Source organism: Staurois parvus, unplaced genomic scaffold, assembly GCF_062004578.1.
Source record: "Staurois parvus isolate SC_StPar_1 unplaced genomic scaffold, SC_StPar_1.0 ptg000064l, whole genome shotgun sequence".
Taxonomy (NCBI): domain Eukaryota; kingdom Metazoa; phylum Chordata; class Amphibia; order Anura; family Ranidae; genus Staurois; species Staurois parvus.
The window spans coordinates 6,037,715-6,054,793 of NW_028317860.1; the positions used below are offsets into that span (position 1 = coordinate 6,037,715).

Consider the following 17,079-nt stretch of genomic DNA (forward strand, 5'->3'; position numbering starts at 1 on the left):
CGTGATTTCAGTGGGCTTGCTCCCGGGCCATGCCAACTAACGGTTGTGTCTGACGTACCCACCGACCGTTGGCTGTAGGTGTCAGAGGTGACCTGGGAAGAGGAAGACGACCGAGCCAACCAATCGATGACGGCAGGGTTGTCGGTGGAGACACGACCGCTGGATGACACCGGGAGCACTGGCCTCTGGCTGCGACTAGTGCTGCCTCGACCCCTTCCTCTGCTGCCACGTCTGCTCGCTCCTAAAACATGGCCTCCTCTGACACTCCTCTGCGTGTTGTCTGACATACTCTTTAATTCAACGATTCTGTGTCCCTGAGTAACGATTCTGTGTCCCTGAGTAACAGTTCTGTGTCCCTGAGTAACAGTTCTGTGTCCCTGAGTAACAGTTCTGTGTCCCTGAGTAACAGTTCTGTGTCCCTGAGTAACAATTCTGTGTCCCTGAGTAACAGTTCTGTGTCCCTGAGTAACAATTCTGTGTCCCTCAGTAACAATTCTGTGTCCCTCAGTAACAATTCTGTGTCCCTCAGTAACAATTCTGTGTCCCTCAGTAACAATTCTGTGTCCCTCAGTAACAATTCTGTGTCTGTCCCTGAGTAACAATTCTGTGTCCCTCAGTAACAATTCTGTGTCCCTGATTAACAATTCTGTGTCCCTGAGTAACAGTTCTGTGTCCCTGAGTAACAGTTCTGTGTCCCTGAGTAACAGTTCTGTGTCCCTGAGTAACAATTCTGTGTCCCTGAGTAACAATTCTGTGTCCCTGAGTAACAATTCTGTGTCCCTGAGTAACAATTCTGTGTCCCTGAGTAACAATTCTGTGTCCCTCAGTAACAATTCTGTGTCCCTCAGTAACAATTCTGTGTCCCTCAGTAACAATTCTGTGTCCCTCAGTAACAATTCTGTGTCTGTCCCTGAGTAACAATTCTGTGTCTGTCCCTGAGTAACAGTTCGGTGTCCCTGAGTAACAATTCTGTGTCCCTGAGTAACAATTCTGTGTCCCTGAGTAACAATTCTGTGTCCCTCAGTAACAATTCTGTGTCCCTCAGTAACAATTCTGTGTCCCTCAGTAACAATTCTGTGTCTGTCCCTCAGTAACAATTCTGTGTCCCTGAGTAACAATTCTGTGTCCCTGAGTAACAATTCTGTGTCCCTCAGTAACAATTCTGTGTCCCTCAGTAACAATTCTGTGTCCCTCAGTAACAATTCTGTGTCCCTCAGTAACAATTCTGTGTTCCTCAGTAACAATTCTGTGTCCCTCAGTAACAATTCTGTGTCCCTCAGTAACAATTCTGTGTCTGTCCCTCAGTAACAATTCTGTGTCCCTCAGTAACAATTCTGTGTCCCTCAGTAACAATTCTGTGTCCCTCAGTAACAATTCTGTGTCTGTCCCTGAGTAACAGTTCTGTGTCCCTGAGTAACAATTCTGTGTCCCTCAGTAACAGTTCTGTGTCCCTGAGTAACAATTCTGTGTCCCTGAGTAACAATTCTGTGTCCCTGAGTAACAATTCTGTGTCCCTCAGTAACAATTCTGTGTCTGTCCATGAGTAACAGTTCTGTGTCCCTGAGTAACAGTTCTGTGTCCCTGAGTAACAGTTCTGTGTCCCTGAGTAACAGTTCTGTGTCCCTGAGTATCAATTCTGTGTCCCTCAGTAACAATTCTGTGTCCCTCAGTAACAATTCTGTGTCCCTCAGTAACAATTCTGTGTCCCTCAGTAACAATTCTGTGTCTGTCCCTGAGTAACAGTTCTGTGTCCCTGAGTAACAATTCTGTGTCCCTGAGTAACATTTCTGTGTCCCTAAGTAACGATTCTGTGTCCCTAAAGTATCTGTGGCCCTAACACTGTCCCTAATACAGAGAGGTCTGTCTCTCTTGAATGACCGGAGGCAAATGGAGAATTGTAAGATGGCCGCAATTTATAGCTCCACCATTACACAGTGCTGGCTGGCTGGCTGCTGATTGGCTAATGCGATCACATGTCATGAATGAATGCATTATGGGTCAGCGCGCCTTGTCTGCGCGCCTTCCCAGAGATCCCCGCTCCGTCGCCACACATGTCGCCGCCATTTTTGGAAAAATTTCGATTCGGGCATCCGAAAATTAGCAGACTTCGGATGCGCGAATCGAATTTTTTCTAATATTCGAAACGAATTCCACTTCGCCAAGTTCGATTCGCTCATCTCTAGTAATAAACATTAGCACTGTTCACCAGTGCATAGTGAAGGGGTTTAAAAAAACACTGCCACTAGTCACCAAAGCAGCAGGGGTGCGAGAAGGCTAACGAACACAGACAACCAATGGCCCTGGGGGAAAGCAAGGGCATGGGGAAGGGGGGGGGGTAAAAACACTTTACTTCAACAAAAACTGGTGCAGCAACTGCCAAACCTATTACACTACTCCATATCCTTTCCATCCACCCCCCCCCCCCTCCCCAAATTACCATAGTTTCCTCCTTTTAACCTCATTCTTTCCCACTTTTTCTTCCCTTTACTTTTCTTTATGGATACTCCCCCTCTGTCAATTTCTAGATGTCAAGATATATACTGAGAAAACCTTTATGAGGGTTTGGTGCTATCTTGGTCTGGACTGATATTACACAATGTTTATCATTGCTTTTGAATGCCCATTTTGAAGCTTTATTATGCATGTACCAATGTTATGATTGCAAGTTCATTGTTTCATGTCCATCTCTGCAATATGCCTCCTGCACTCAAAATAAAGAATTTATCACTGACCTTCAGTGTGTTAAGAAAGAGGGTCATGTCTATTAAAAACTCTAACCACTAGTGGGAAAGAGGGACTTAAATAGCACTGCTATTGAACACCAATGTTGGGGGGGTTAATATCACTGCCACCAATGCTGCGGGTTTTTACTGTGGTCACTGACACCAATGGCTCCAACGTTCTCTTTGGTGTGCATTATGGTACATTGCAACGATGCAGCAGAACCAATTTTTTCAAGTGTTACAGCTTTCATTTTGAATGGTCTGCCTAATTCGACACAAAGTACCTCACTGCACCACCATTGTGCAGCCCCTGGGATGTGTCAGTGCCGCACTTGAGGCACCCTATTATTTTCAAGTTGTCCACTGCTCGTCTAAAGGCTTGAAATGGTGATATTTTATTGGATTTCAGATTAGTAAAATACATGAATAAAGGCAAACCACATTAGAATTTTCCAGAATTTTACTGATCTTCATCTACAGTTTGCCAAACATGCCTACTAATATGTCCCTGGAGCCTGGAAAGTCAGACATGGCTCCAACTGGTGGTCAGCCACACCCAAAGAATAATATTGGTGAGACATACATTGGCAGACTACTTACTTCAGGCTCAAGCTCTCCACGCCTTTTGTAAATGGCTTTCTCTCCCGTCAGTCCATCAATGATTTTGGTATCATCAAGCTCTCCTATTGCTTGGTGTTTTAGCCACTGCCTTTCCTTGCCCTTTGCCTTTAAAACAATTACAAAGCAAGAAATCCAAGATAAATAGAATATTCAAAATGAACAGAAAAAACATACCAAGGTATATAGCAAAAACAATAAAATAGAATAACACAATGATATATTGTACTAGAAAAAAATAAGTTGCTACTAGTAATCAGAATAAAATTAGGAAATTCTCCAATTTTTTTTTAAATTGCCCATGCACAGATCTTTAACAAAAATCTAAATTTGAAAGATAAAGATTCTTGACTTGGGTGTGAGGTTATCCAAGTGGTCATATGCCGATCACATGCAAAAGAGTTGGATTTCCTGCAAATTTTCATCTTAACAGTTTTTAATTGGCTACCGACTGGCAACATTTTATTATTATTATTATTATTATTATACAGTATTTATAAAGCGCCAATAGTTCACTCAGCGCTGTACATTACAAACAGGGACAGAACATGTGACAGAACAATACCAATACAATGCAAAACATGAGGGGATTGAGGGCTCTGCTCTTTCGAGCTTACAATCTAGGAGGAACATAAACTGTCTTCTACCTATACACAGGCAGCATAATGATTGATAAAATTTAAAACAGTTAAATGTGCTACAAATATTCATTAAATTGGATCTTGTACTAAAATAACAGTAAAATGTATTTAAAATTAAAGAGCTAGTCAATCAAAAAGTGACATATCAGTTACTGATGAAACGTGTTTGGCTAAGTCACCGACTGTCTTCCTATTGCTGTTGGGGACTGTTAAGATCCATCTGTAGTGTGTGGACAGTCCTTTCTGGCTGCAATCACATCTGAGCATCACGTGAATGCATATTTTAGCGTTTTGTTTTTGTGAGTGATTCTGCACTACATGCATAGAACAGCTCATTCATTTGAATTTATTTCACTTATTCAATGGTGAAGCAGATATATGAATTTTAGTATATAAGAGAAACTTATATCACAGACTTTTATTTTGAAACATTCATCGTATTCACCCATTGTTTTTTGCTTTTTTATGTTTTCATTATTTGTTTTCATTTGATTGTCAGTATTTACATTGTATTCATTGTATACAAGATTTGTAGAGAGGCAGTGTCACACATTTTATTTGGTTATTATATGATTCACTGATTTGGAAACAGTTTGTGTAGGCAGCGGCCCAAGGGAATTTATTTTATCTACAGTTACAATTTTAGTTTTTAGGTATTGACAAAAACATATTCAAGCTATAGCAATATGAAAATGTGCCAAAATTACATAAATAGATAAATACTTGTACAATTCACCCCATAAAGCAACTATATATCAATATTCCAAAAGAAATTCAAAAAAAGTTCAAAAAAAGTAAAACAAGTCCCAAAAAAGTCCAAGCAAAATTAATATAAATCCAAAAAATTCCAAAAAATATAAATATAAAAAATAAAACTGAGAAATCCTTCCAATCCTTCCTTTCTCACGATAAACCTCAAACAAAAAGAAAATATCACATAGTGTATTATCTTTATAATATAATGAAATATTCGTGACAACACTCTGGTGATTATCCAAATAAAGATATAATTTATTTTTTAAGTAATTAGTGTAAAAAGTGAACCAAGTGAATCAACTTAATTAATTAAAAAATATATAATATATAAAATAAATTATTGCAAAACACTGTGTACTGTGAATCACTCTTCCAGTGCTCCAAAAACAAATCCACACTGTGCCACTTCTATTGTAGTACGGAATATATACCCTTACCAACACTCCTCCATAAACCTGGTTTCAATATTTATCCTATGGATGGGATCCTCCTAAAGTGCTCCCCCAGATTCCACTGTATTCAGGGCACTATTCCAGCAGGATTTTCCATATCTCCATATCATTGGCACCATATAGATAGAAAGCATATGAGGGACAAATAGTGTAATACCGCCAAAGTAACGTACAGAGAAACTTTATTAAAACTGCTCACATTTCAAATGATTCAAAACCGCTTTAAATACCGTAAAAACCGCCAAGCTACCATCCAGGAAACATCCAGGGACCAACACACAGTCTTTATCCTCTTTTTCCCATTGCAAAATGGCCGCCGGCCGACTTCCGGTTCCTGTATGCGTCTTGACGTCACAGCCCTTGACGCGTTTCGTCATCGACTTAATCATAAGACTTAATCATGTCCCTCATATGCTTTCTATCTATATGGTGCCAATGATACGGAGATATGGAAAATCCTGCTGGAATAGTGCCCTGAATACAGTGGAATCTGGGGGAGCACTTTAGGAGGATCCCATCCATAGGATAAATATTGAAAGCAGGTTTATGGAGGAGTGTTGGTAAGGGTATATATTCCTTACTACAATAGAAGTGGCACAGTGTGGATTTGTTTTTGGAGCACTGGAAGAGTGATTCACAGTACACAGTGTTTTGCACTAATTTATTTTATATATTATATATTTTTTAATTAATTAAGTTGATTTACTTGGTTCACTTTTTACACTAATTACTTAAAAAATAAATTATATCTTTATTTGGATAATCACCAGAGTGTTGTCACGAATATTTCATTATATTATAAAGATAATACACTATGTGATATTTTCTTTTTGTTTGAGGTTTATCGTGAGAAAGGAAGGATTGGAAGGATTTCTCAGTTTTATTTTTTATATTTATATTTTTTGGAATTTTTTGGATTTATATTAATTTTGCTTGGACTTTTTTTGGGACTTTTTTTTACTTTTTTTGAACTTTTTTTGAATTTCTTTTGGAATATTGATATATAGTTGCTTTATGGGGTGAATTGTACAAGTATTTATCTATTTATGTAATTTTGGCACATTTTCATATTGCTATTTCATATCTTCAAGGGTGAAGGTTTTATTTGTGCTATGGGGAATTAAGTTTTGTTGTATACTGGTTTTTCTAATTTGTCACTTATTATACTTGAGGAAGTGGTAGTTATAGATATATATATTCAAGCTATAGTTATACAATGGATATGGACTGAAAGTGCACATTCTCAGGTTTAATTGGAGGGTATGTACATCCAAATTGGAGGAAGGGTTTAGGAATTACAGCTCTTAAGAGAAGCCATCTCCCCTTTTTCAAGAGACCAAAAGTAATTGAACAATTATTATTATTATTATTATTATTATTATTAAACAGTATTTATATAGCGCCAAAAAGTTTGCTCAGCGCTGTACACTATAGTGGGGGACAGTACATGAGACAATACAGTAACAATACAATACACGAGGGGTTTGCGGGCCCTGCTCCTTGGAGCTTACAATCTAGGAGGGAGGGGATAGTGGTATAGGAGGAAATGGATGTGGGGGATGGAGTGGCAGGAGGAGTGGAGGAGATCGGCTGTTAGGTGAGGGCGGGGTCGGGCATGGGAGGAGGAGACCAGGGAACTGGAGAGTAGGAGGTCTTGTGAGGAGCGAAGAGTACGTGTTGGGTGGTATTTGGATATCAGGTCGGTGAGGTAGTTTGGGGCAGTATTATGAATAGCTTTGTACGTCAATGTTAGTAGTTTGAATTTTATGCGTTGGGCAATCGGAAGCCAGTGGAGGGAATGACAGAGGGGGGTGGCGGATACGGACCGGTTGGTAAGGTGCATGAGTCTGGCCCCTGAGTTCAGGATAGACTGAAGCGGGGAGAGTCTGTGATGAGGTAAGCCGGTGAGGAGGGAGTTGCAGTAGTCGAGTCATGAGATAATAAGGGAGTGAATGAGTTGTTTAGTAGTGTCTGGGTTAGGAACGAACGTATTTTGGAGATGTGGCGGAGGTGGAGCCTGCATGAATTTGCCAGCGATTGGACATGGGGCTGGAAGGATAGGTTGGAGTCTAGAGTGACACCTAGAACTTTGGCTTGCGGGGATGGACTGATGGTGGTGTTGTTGGTCGTGATGGAGAGGTTAGGGGGGTGCACGGGCTGGGGGGAAAACTAGGAGCTCGGTTTTGGAAAGGTTTAATTTGAGGAAGTGGAGTGACATCCAGTCTGATATGTCGTTTAGTAGGCAGGGGATTTGGGCGGAGACTGAAGGGGTGAGGCGAGGGGTAGAGAGCTAGATTTGCGTGTCATCGGCGTAGAGGTGGTAGTTGAAGCCGTGGGAGTGTATCAGTTGGCCGAGGGAGGAGGTGTAGATGGAGAAGAGAAGGGGCCCGAGGACAGAGCCTTGGGGGACTCCAACAGAGAGGGGGAGAGAGGGGGAGGTGGCAGCGTTATAGGTAACACTGAAGGAGCGCTGGGATAGATAGGAGGAGAGCCAGGAAAGAGCGGAGTCTCTGATGCCAAGGGAGTATAGTTTTTTAAGGAGGAGGGGGTGGTCAACTGTGTCGAAGGCCGCGGAGAAGTTGAGGAGTAGGAGGACTGAGTAGTGGCCATTAGCTTTGGCGGTTAGCAGGTCGTTGGTGAGTTTGAGTAGAATATAATCATAAATAAAATGTTCATTTTTAATATTTTGTTGAGAATCCTTTAGTGGCAATGACTGCCTGAAGTCTGGAACCCATGGACATTGCCAAAAACTGGGCTTCTTTCTTTCTGATGCTTTGCCAGCCTCTAACTGCAGCTGTCTTCAGTTGTTTTTTGTTTGTGGGTCTCTCTGCCTTTAGTTTTGCCTTCAGCAAGTGAACTGCATGCTCAATTGGGTTGAGATCAGGTGATTGACTCGGCCATTGCCATCACACTGCCTCCACCATGTTTTACAGATGACGTTGTGTGCTTTGGATCAGAAGCTGTTGCAAGCCTTCGCCACACTTTTTTCTTCCCGTCATTCTGGTACAGATTAATCTTAGTTCCATCTGCCAAAAGAATGCTTTTCCAGAACTGGTCTGGCTTTTTTAGATGTTTTTTGGCAAAGTCTAATCTGGCTTTTCTATTCTTCATGCTTATGAATGGTTTGCACCTTGTGGTGAACCCTCTGTATTTGCTCTTGTGAAGTCTTCTCTTGATTGTAGACTTTGACATTGATACACCCACCTCCTGGAGAGTGTCCTTCACTTGTCTGGATGTTGTGAATGGGTTTTTCTTTACCATAGAGAGGATCCTGCGATCATTCACCATTTTTGTCTTCCGTGGACGTCCATGCCTTTTTATGTTGTTTAGCTCACCAGTACGTTCTTCTTTCCTCAGAATGTATCAAACTGTTGATTTGGCCATTCCTAATGTTGCTGCTATCTCTCTGATGGCTTTTTTTGTTTTTGAAGCCTTACAACGACCTGTTTCACATGCATGGACAGTTCCTTTGAAAGCATGATGTAGGTTCACAGCAATAGATCCAAATGCAAATACCACACTTAGAATCAACTCCAGACCTTTTACCTGCTTAATTTATGAAGAAATAACAAATGAGTAGCCCACACCTGGCCATGAAACAGCTTTTGATTCAATTGTCCAATTATTTTTGGTCCCTTGAAAACGGGGGGATGACTACTCTTAAGAGCTGTAATTCCTAAATCCTTCCTCCAGTGTGGATGTACATACCCTCAAATTAAACCTGAGTGTGCGCACTTTCAGCCCATATTCATTATATAACTATAGCTTGAATATGTTTTGGTAAATACCTGAAAAAACTAAAATTGTGCCTGTGTCCAAATATATATGGACCTAACTGTATATTTGCACGTACATTTTAATATATTTCTGTAGGTTTAATATTTGTACACATTATATTCCAGGCAGCACGCTAGTTTACTTCTTATTTCACAATTATGTGGAACAGACTGACCCGAGGGAGATGAGAGATTGTACTGGGGGACAAACTGATCTGGGGGGGTTGTACTGTGGGACAGACAGACATGGGGGATATTGTACTGGGGGACAGACTGACCATGGGGGGGGAGGTATTGTACTGGGGAGCAGACGAACCTGGGGGGGGTTGTAAAGGGGGACAGAATGACCTGAGGTGGTTGCCCTTGGGGGGGGGGCAGACTGACCTGGGAGGAATTGTACTGGCGGAGAGGAGGAGTGTATTGGTATTGGGATACTGATCTTGGAAGATCATACTGAGGGACAGACAATCTCCTGGTGGGAGGAATTCCTCCATCAACCTAATTTGTGTGGATAGATGAATCTGTTTTTTTCGTTCCCCCTGGCTAAACAAGAAAAGACTTAATAATCTATGGCCAGCTTAACACAGTCCTGCAAAGAATATGTGAAAACCCCCACTCCAAAATTTACTAAGTAAGCAGCCAACCCATAGTGACTGGTTAAAATCACCAACTAGATGTGTTCTCAAAAAAAGGGGGCGCAATAATGAAATATTTTAATACAATATAAATAAATAGAACTAATATTTACAATGCAAATAAGCCTAAGGTTACAAAAAGTAACAAGTGAACAGAATAATAAAATTCATATAGTGAAAAAAATTAAAATGTCCATAAAGTACAAACAGTCAATATATAGGCAATCTTGATGATGACAGTTGCTAGGTGTTATTGCTCCTTTACCATGCTGTACCCAAATTTCACCCAGTGAAAAAGTTATACCTACATGACTCACCAGACCAATATGACCTCTTTAGTTAAAAAGAAGGTCTGTTGTGTTTGTACAGTGCATCCAGAAAGTATTAACAGCGCTTAACTTTTGCCACATTTTGTTATGTTACAGCCTTATTCCAAAATGGATTAAATTCACTTTTTTCCTCAACATTCTACAAACAATACCCCATAATGACAACATGTAAGAAGTTTGTTTTGAAATCTTTGCAATTTAATAAAAATAAAAAAACTAAATAAAACATGTACATAAGTATTCACAGCCTTTGCTCAATACTTTTTTGAACCACCTTTAGCACCAATTACAGCCTAACGTCATTTTGAGTACGATGCTACAAGCTTGGCACAACTATTTTTGGGCAATTTCTCCCCTTCTTCTTTGCAGTACTTCTCAAGCTCCATCAGGTTGGATGGGGAGCGTCGGTACACAACCATTTTCAGATCTCTCCAGAGATGTTCAATTGGGTTCAAATCTGGGCTCTGGTTGGGCCACTCCAGGACATTCACATAGTTGGCCCGTAGCCACTACTTTGTTAAGTGGGCTGTGTGCTTAGGGTTGTTGTCCTGTTGAAAGATGAACTGTCGCCCCAGTCTAAAGGTCCAGAGCGCTCTGAAACAGGTTTTCATCAAGGATGTCTCTGTACATTGCTGCATTCATCTTTCCTTCGATCCGGACTAATCTCCCAGATCCTGCCGCTGAAAAACATCCCCACGGCATGATGCTGCCACCACAATGCTTCTCTATAGGGATGGTATTGGCCAGGTGGTGAGTGGTTCCTGGTTTCCTCCAGACATGACGCACGTGGCTTCCGTCTGGCCACTCTATCATACAGGCCTGATTGATGGAGTGCTGCAGAGATGGTTTTTCTTCTGGAAGGTTTTTATCTCTCCACAGAGAAATGCTGGAGCTCTTTCAGAGTGACCATCGGGTGCTTGGTTACCTCCCTAGCTAAGGCCCTTCTCCCGCGAAAGCTCATTTTGGCCGGGCGGCCCACTCTAGGAAGAGTCCTGGTGGTTCCAAATCCCTTCCATTTATGGATGATGGAGGCCACTGTGCTCATTGGGACCTGCAATGCTGCAGACATTTTTCTATACTCTTCCCCAGATCTGTGTCTTGATACTATCCTGTCTCGGAGGTCTACAGACAGTTCCTTGAACTTCATGGCTTGGTTTGTGCTCTGACATGCACTGTTAGCTGGGGGACCTTATATAGACAGGTTTATGCCTTTCCTAATCATGTCCAGTCAACTGAATTTTCCACAGGTGGACTCCAATCAAGTTGTGGAGACATCTCAAGGATGATCAGTGGGAACAGGATGCACCAGAGCTCAATTTTGAGTGTCATGGCAAAGGCTGTGAATACTTACAGTCATGGCCGAAATTGTTGGCACCCTTGATATTTCTCCAGGAAATCATGTATTTCTCACGAAACGTATTGCATTAACACATGTTTTGCTATACACATGTTTATTCCCTTTGTGTGTATTGGGACAAAACAAAAAAAGGGAGGAAAGAAAGCAAATTCGACATAATGTCACACAAACCTCCAAAAATGGGCTGGACAAAAGTATTGGCACCCTTTCACAACTGCGGATAAATAAGAATGTTACAAGCATGTGATGCTCCTGTAAACTCACCTGGGGCAAGTAACAGGTGTGGGCAATATAGAAATCACACCTGAAAGCAGATAAAAAGGAGAGACGTTCACTTAACCTTTGCATTGTGTGTCTGTCTGTGCCACACTAAGCATGGACAACAGAAAGAGGAGACGAGAACTGTCTGAGGACCTGAGAACCAAAATTGTGGCAAAATATCAACAATCTCAAGGTTACAAGTCCATCTCCAGAGAACTAGATTTGCCTTTGTCCACAGTGCGCAACATTATCAAGAAGTTTGCAACCCATGGCACTGTAGCTAATCTCCCTGGTCGTGGACGGATGAGGAAAATTGATGAAAGATTGCAACGCAGAATAGTCCGGATGGTGGATAAGCAGCCCCAAACATGTTCCAAAGACATTCAAGCTGTCCTGCAGGCTCAGGGAGCATCAGTGTCAGCGCGAACTATCCGTCGACATTTAAATGAAATGAAACGCTATGGCAGGAGACCCAGGAGGACCCCACTGCTGACACAGAGACATAAAAAAGCAAGACTACAGTTTGCCAAAATGTACTTGAGTAAGCCAAAAGCCTTCTGGGAAAACGTCTTGTGGACAGATGAGACCAAGATAGAGCTTTTCGGTAAAGCACATCATTCTACTGTTTACCGAAAACGGAATGAGGCCTACAAAGAACAAAACACAGTACCTACGGTAAAATATGGTGGAGGTTCAATGATGTTTTGGGGTTGTTTTGCTGCCTCTGGCACTGGGTGCCTTGACTGTGTGCAAGGCATCATGAAATCTGAGGATTACCAAAGGATTTTGGGTCGCACTGTAGGGCCCAGTGTCAGAAAGCTGGGTTTGCGTCCAAGATCCTGGGTCTTCCAGCAGGACAATGACCCCAAACATACGTCAAAAAGCACTCAGAAATGGATGGCAAAGAAGCGCTGGAGAGTTCTGAAGTGGCCAGCAATGAGCCCAGATCTAAATCCCATTGAACACCTGTGGAGAGATCTTAAAATTGCTGTTGGGAAAAGGTGTCCTTCCAATAAGAGAGACCTGGAGCTGTTTGCAAAGGAAGAGTGGTCCAAAATTCCGGGTGAGAGGTGTCAGAAGCTTATTGATGGTTATAGGAAGCGACTGATTTCAGTTATGTTTTCCAAAGGGTGTGCAACCAAATATTAAGTTAAGGGTGCCAATACTTTTGTCCAGCCCATTTTTGGGGTTTTGTGTGACATTATGTCATATTTGCTTTTCTGCCTCTGTTTTATATTTGTTCCAATACATACAAAGGGAATAAACATGTGTATAGCAAAACATGTGTTAATGCAATACCTTTTTTGTGTGAAATACTTGATTTTCAGGAAAAATATCAAGGGTGCCAACAATTTCGGCCATGACTGTATGTACATTTTTTTTTTTTCGTTTTTTATTTTTAAGAAATTGCAAAGAATTCAAAACGAACTTCTTTCACATTGTCATTATGGGGTATTGTTTGTAGAATGTTTAGGGGAAAAAAATTAATTTAATCCATTTTGAAATAAGGCTGTAACATAACAAAATGTGACAAAAGTTAAGTGCTGTGAATATTTTCTGGATGCACTGTATACCAATACAGGGTATAAGATTTCCCAGATGGTGTAGCAACCCAGATCAATCCTCTCACTCACTTCATACCCACACAGGAACAAAGGGTAACGATAGTAATATAGTGTAGTAGGCTTATTAAAATGAATAAAAAAAAAAATAGTAAATAAGCTCACATTTATGTGTGCCTCCAAATCAATGGAACATCTGGTCGCTGACTTCTGGTCGCTGGAATGCATGCCGATTCCAGTGGCGCATGAAACCACGGCACCAATACACTTACAACGCTGATTCAATTGTGCCAATTTGGAGGCACATATAAATGTGAGGTAACTTACTATTGTTTTTTTTTATTCATTTAATAACCTACTACACTATATTACTTTATTGTATTAACCTCCCTAGCGGTATTCCCGAGTGTAGCTCGGGGTAAAATGTCAGTACCAAAAGCAGTAACCCCGAGCTACACTCGGGCTTACCATGCGGCACTGCATAGGGAGTCCCTGCAGCACTTACCTTGTCCTTCGCTCCCGCGATGTGTCCCCTGCAGCGTCCCTGGCCATCTCCTGCGGCCGATGCCGGCATCCGGCTTCTGTGTTCTGGTCCCTGTGACGTCGGGACGTACGGGCGCCGCCGGCAACGGGAAATTTGAAAATTTTAAAAAATTTCATTTTTTTCCAAACAAATTTTACATAGCAAAACATTGCTGTTTCAACCCATTTCACATACATTTTGTCCCTAGTGCTTTGTCCTGTGCTCTGCCTGCATTTTGTCTGTTCTTTCTGCCTGGAAACTGAGAAAAGTCCATGGCGTCCAAAAAAGCGTCCCTTTAGGTCAGACGCGGTTTTAGATCAGCTAGAGAACAGCGATAGTAAATCAGAACCACTTGCAGAATTGAGTGATAATGATTCGTGGGGAAATTCGTCATCAGACACTGAAAACGATTTTGCGACTTTGCTCAGCAATGTGCGAACTTGGCGCTCTATTTCAAATTTCAGTGTTTTTGGTTTGATTATATTATTGAATTAAATGTATTATTATTATATTATTATTTTTCATGATTATTTATTAAATTATAATTTATGATTTCGTGTTTCAAATTTTATCATACCCGGGATGTTTAATAGACTCTTGTTCGGACAGATTTCAGTGAGTTATTCCTAAAAATTACAGCCTACAATAAAAAAACTACATATTTCCATGCAAAATAATGGTACCGCTTTCAGCACCAAAAATCTGAAATAATCAGACCGCTAGGGAGGTTAATTAAAGATACTGTATTAATTTATTTATATTGTATTAGAGTATTACACAATAGTGCCCCCTTTTTTGAGAACACAACTTAACAGAGTCCTGCACTACATTGTACATTACAGACTCCTGTACTATGGACTAAAGGTTTTGTAGTGTGCACAGAGCAGTACATACAGTATGACTGCAACTAATGCTCACTGCTCATTTGAAATAAAATTGAAGTGGGGGGGGGGGGGGGGGGGTGGATAGGAGAGGTTCAGGAGCTCAGGAAGGATGTTACAAGGATGCAGAAAAACATTGTAGGAATCGATTTCATGAACAATAGAACACAGGGCCATTAGGTAGTGGATGTATGTATATTATTTTTGGGAAATATTAAAATTGTTTAGTGTCACTTTAAACCACCTGGCAGTTCTTATGTCTCTTAGGAACTTTGTTGGTAGGCTCTCCCGCTTGAAATCGATGATCTTTACCCCTTGCCATGGTCATCATAAGGAGTTCCAAATCTGTTTTTTCATTTATTTTGCAGTATATAGTGAACGGAATAGAAGTTGCTTGAACATACACAATCTGACCCTTACCAAAAGATATATCCTCAGAAACTGCTGCCCAAACCAATACAGTCATTGAAATAAACCACCAAGTTGTAAGGCTATTTTTACTAAGCAGTCTTTAACACTAACACACGCACTAACATACACACACACACCAAAATTTCATTGTAATCAGGAGTTACTAGGGACCCAAATCTATTCCACTCATATCATCTTGCTCACACTGGTTCATCTCAGTCAAAAGAAAAAAACTAGAAGCAACAAATCTTGACCACTTGTCCAGTGCTACAATATATCTCCCACGAACCAGGATGGGAAATATGGCAGGGAAATCTTTCAAAGAGTGTCTAACACATATTATAAGCCATGCAGAAGATGACTCAACCCACCATGCTATACCTGTAATTAAAATATTACTTTAGAATTTACTGACCCTTTATTTGTTAGGAGTAATGCTTTTTTATTGTTACAGGATTATTTAAGTTTAAAATAGAAATATAGGTTGCATAAAAAATGACACTCACCAGGGCTTTTTTTTCAGTGGGGACATAGGGGAACACAGTTCTGGCACCTTCAGCACTGAATATATGTAAAGGCAAGAGTGTGCTGAAGGGTCCATTGATGCTGGCTGCTGGAGTATCTATAGTTGCTGCAGGGGATCTATTTTTGTGGGGGATCTATTGTTGCTAGGAGTGACTTATGGTCCTGGGGGATCAGGTGTTGCTGTGAGGGATCTACTGTTGAGGGATAGGTCAATTGATGCTGGCTTTTGGAGGGTCTATTAACACTAGCTGCTGGGAGAACTGTTGTGGCTGTTGGGGGTCTATTCTTGCTGGGGTGGCATTTTGTTTTGGAGGGGTGTCCATTGTTGCTGGTGGGTCTATTATTGTGTAGGGGGGACCTCTTGTTGCTGGGAGGAGGGATTATTGATGTTGGTGGGGGTCTATTGTTGCTGGCTGCCGGGGATCTATTTTACTGCTTTTCTTACGATCATTAACAAATTTCATACTCAATGGGGTGGTACTGGGAGGTGGGTAGGAGGTGGAACCAAGGGATGGTGCTCAGAGGTGGGTTGGGGGCAGAGACAAGGGGGTGACTCAGAAGGGGGGTAGTTCTTGCACCTATTCACTGAGAAAAAAAGCCCTGATACTCATCTAGGTGAATGCAGCATTGGTGCGATGCTGCATCTGTCCCCCGACGGCTCTCCCCTGAGAACTGAGCGATCAAACACCACTGATCACTCAGTTCTCGGCATGCAGTCTGCAGAGAGTGCATGACTGTCAGTCACCGGTTCTCTGCTCTGCCCCTACAGCACCATATATGAAGTCTGACCATTACTCATTTCCTCACAGACATGGAAATGTTAGATAAAGAGTGTTAGTAATGTGATCAAGTTCTGATCTTATATTGCTTACTGGATGCTATGTAAGCAAATTCGCTATTTATTAAGAGGAAAGAACTTACACAAAGATGAGTGAACAGGTTAACCTCATCATTGAATAGTTAGGGAACAATAAAAGAATCACTGGTCTATATTTGTTTAGCCAATTTCAGTATTGTTAATATGGCTCAGATATCTGTGCACAAATCTGAACTGCTAATATTTATTTCAATGTTCCTAGATGGTGAACATTGTGTCCCTTATTTGAGTTTACATTTCAGAATGCAGTGCTAAATTCCTGAAGAGCTTTACAAATGAATGAATACATGTACTTCCTATGGAAGGTACAGGCTCTTTGTTTGGCTTCTTGCTTATCAGCTGGTGTTCTGGCCTCCGCAGAATGAGAGCTGCATTCATAGAGAGCTGGCTGGTTGCCTTTTCACAGACATGATACAATCTTGCTGCAGTTAGCATCTTCGTGCTGCTCGCTGGCTCTGAGTTGAACAAATTATTACTTGAAAAGCATGTCTTGGAAGTGACATCATGCTTTGCTGGATATGAGCCACTCATGTGCCCCACTTACAAAGAGGTGCTGAAGCGCTTTGAACTATGGTACTAAGGAGTAATGAAAAGAGACAAGCCCCCCTTGTAAATTGATCTCCAACTAAGTAAATGGAGGTTCTCATTAAAGCATGTTAAAAAATACAAAAAAACTAAAGAAGGAAATGGAAACTCATTCTGAAACCCATGCAAAAATAAAGACTTATTCAAGCCCGATCAACTCCATTTAG

At 41.2% G+C, this 17,079-nt stretch overlaps 1 protein-coding gene across 2 annotated transcripts in view; it reads right to left on the reverse strand.

Moving 5' to 3' along the window:
- VWA8 (von Willebrand factor A domain containing 8) overlaps positions 1-17,079 on the reverse strand; it is a 422,826-nt gene that overhangs the window by 23,502 nt on the left and 382,245 nt on the right. For both annotated transcript variants that reach the window (XM_089668819.1, XM_089668820.1), the window contains exon 42: positions 3,324-3,449. In XM_089668819.1, coding sequence (XP_089524945.1) covers positions 3,324-3,449 — 126 coding nt within the window. The remainder of the gene's footprint in view (positions 1-3,323; positions 3,450-17,079) is intronic.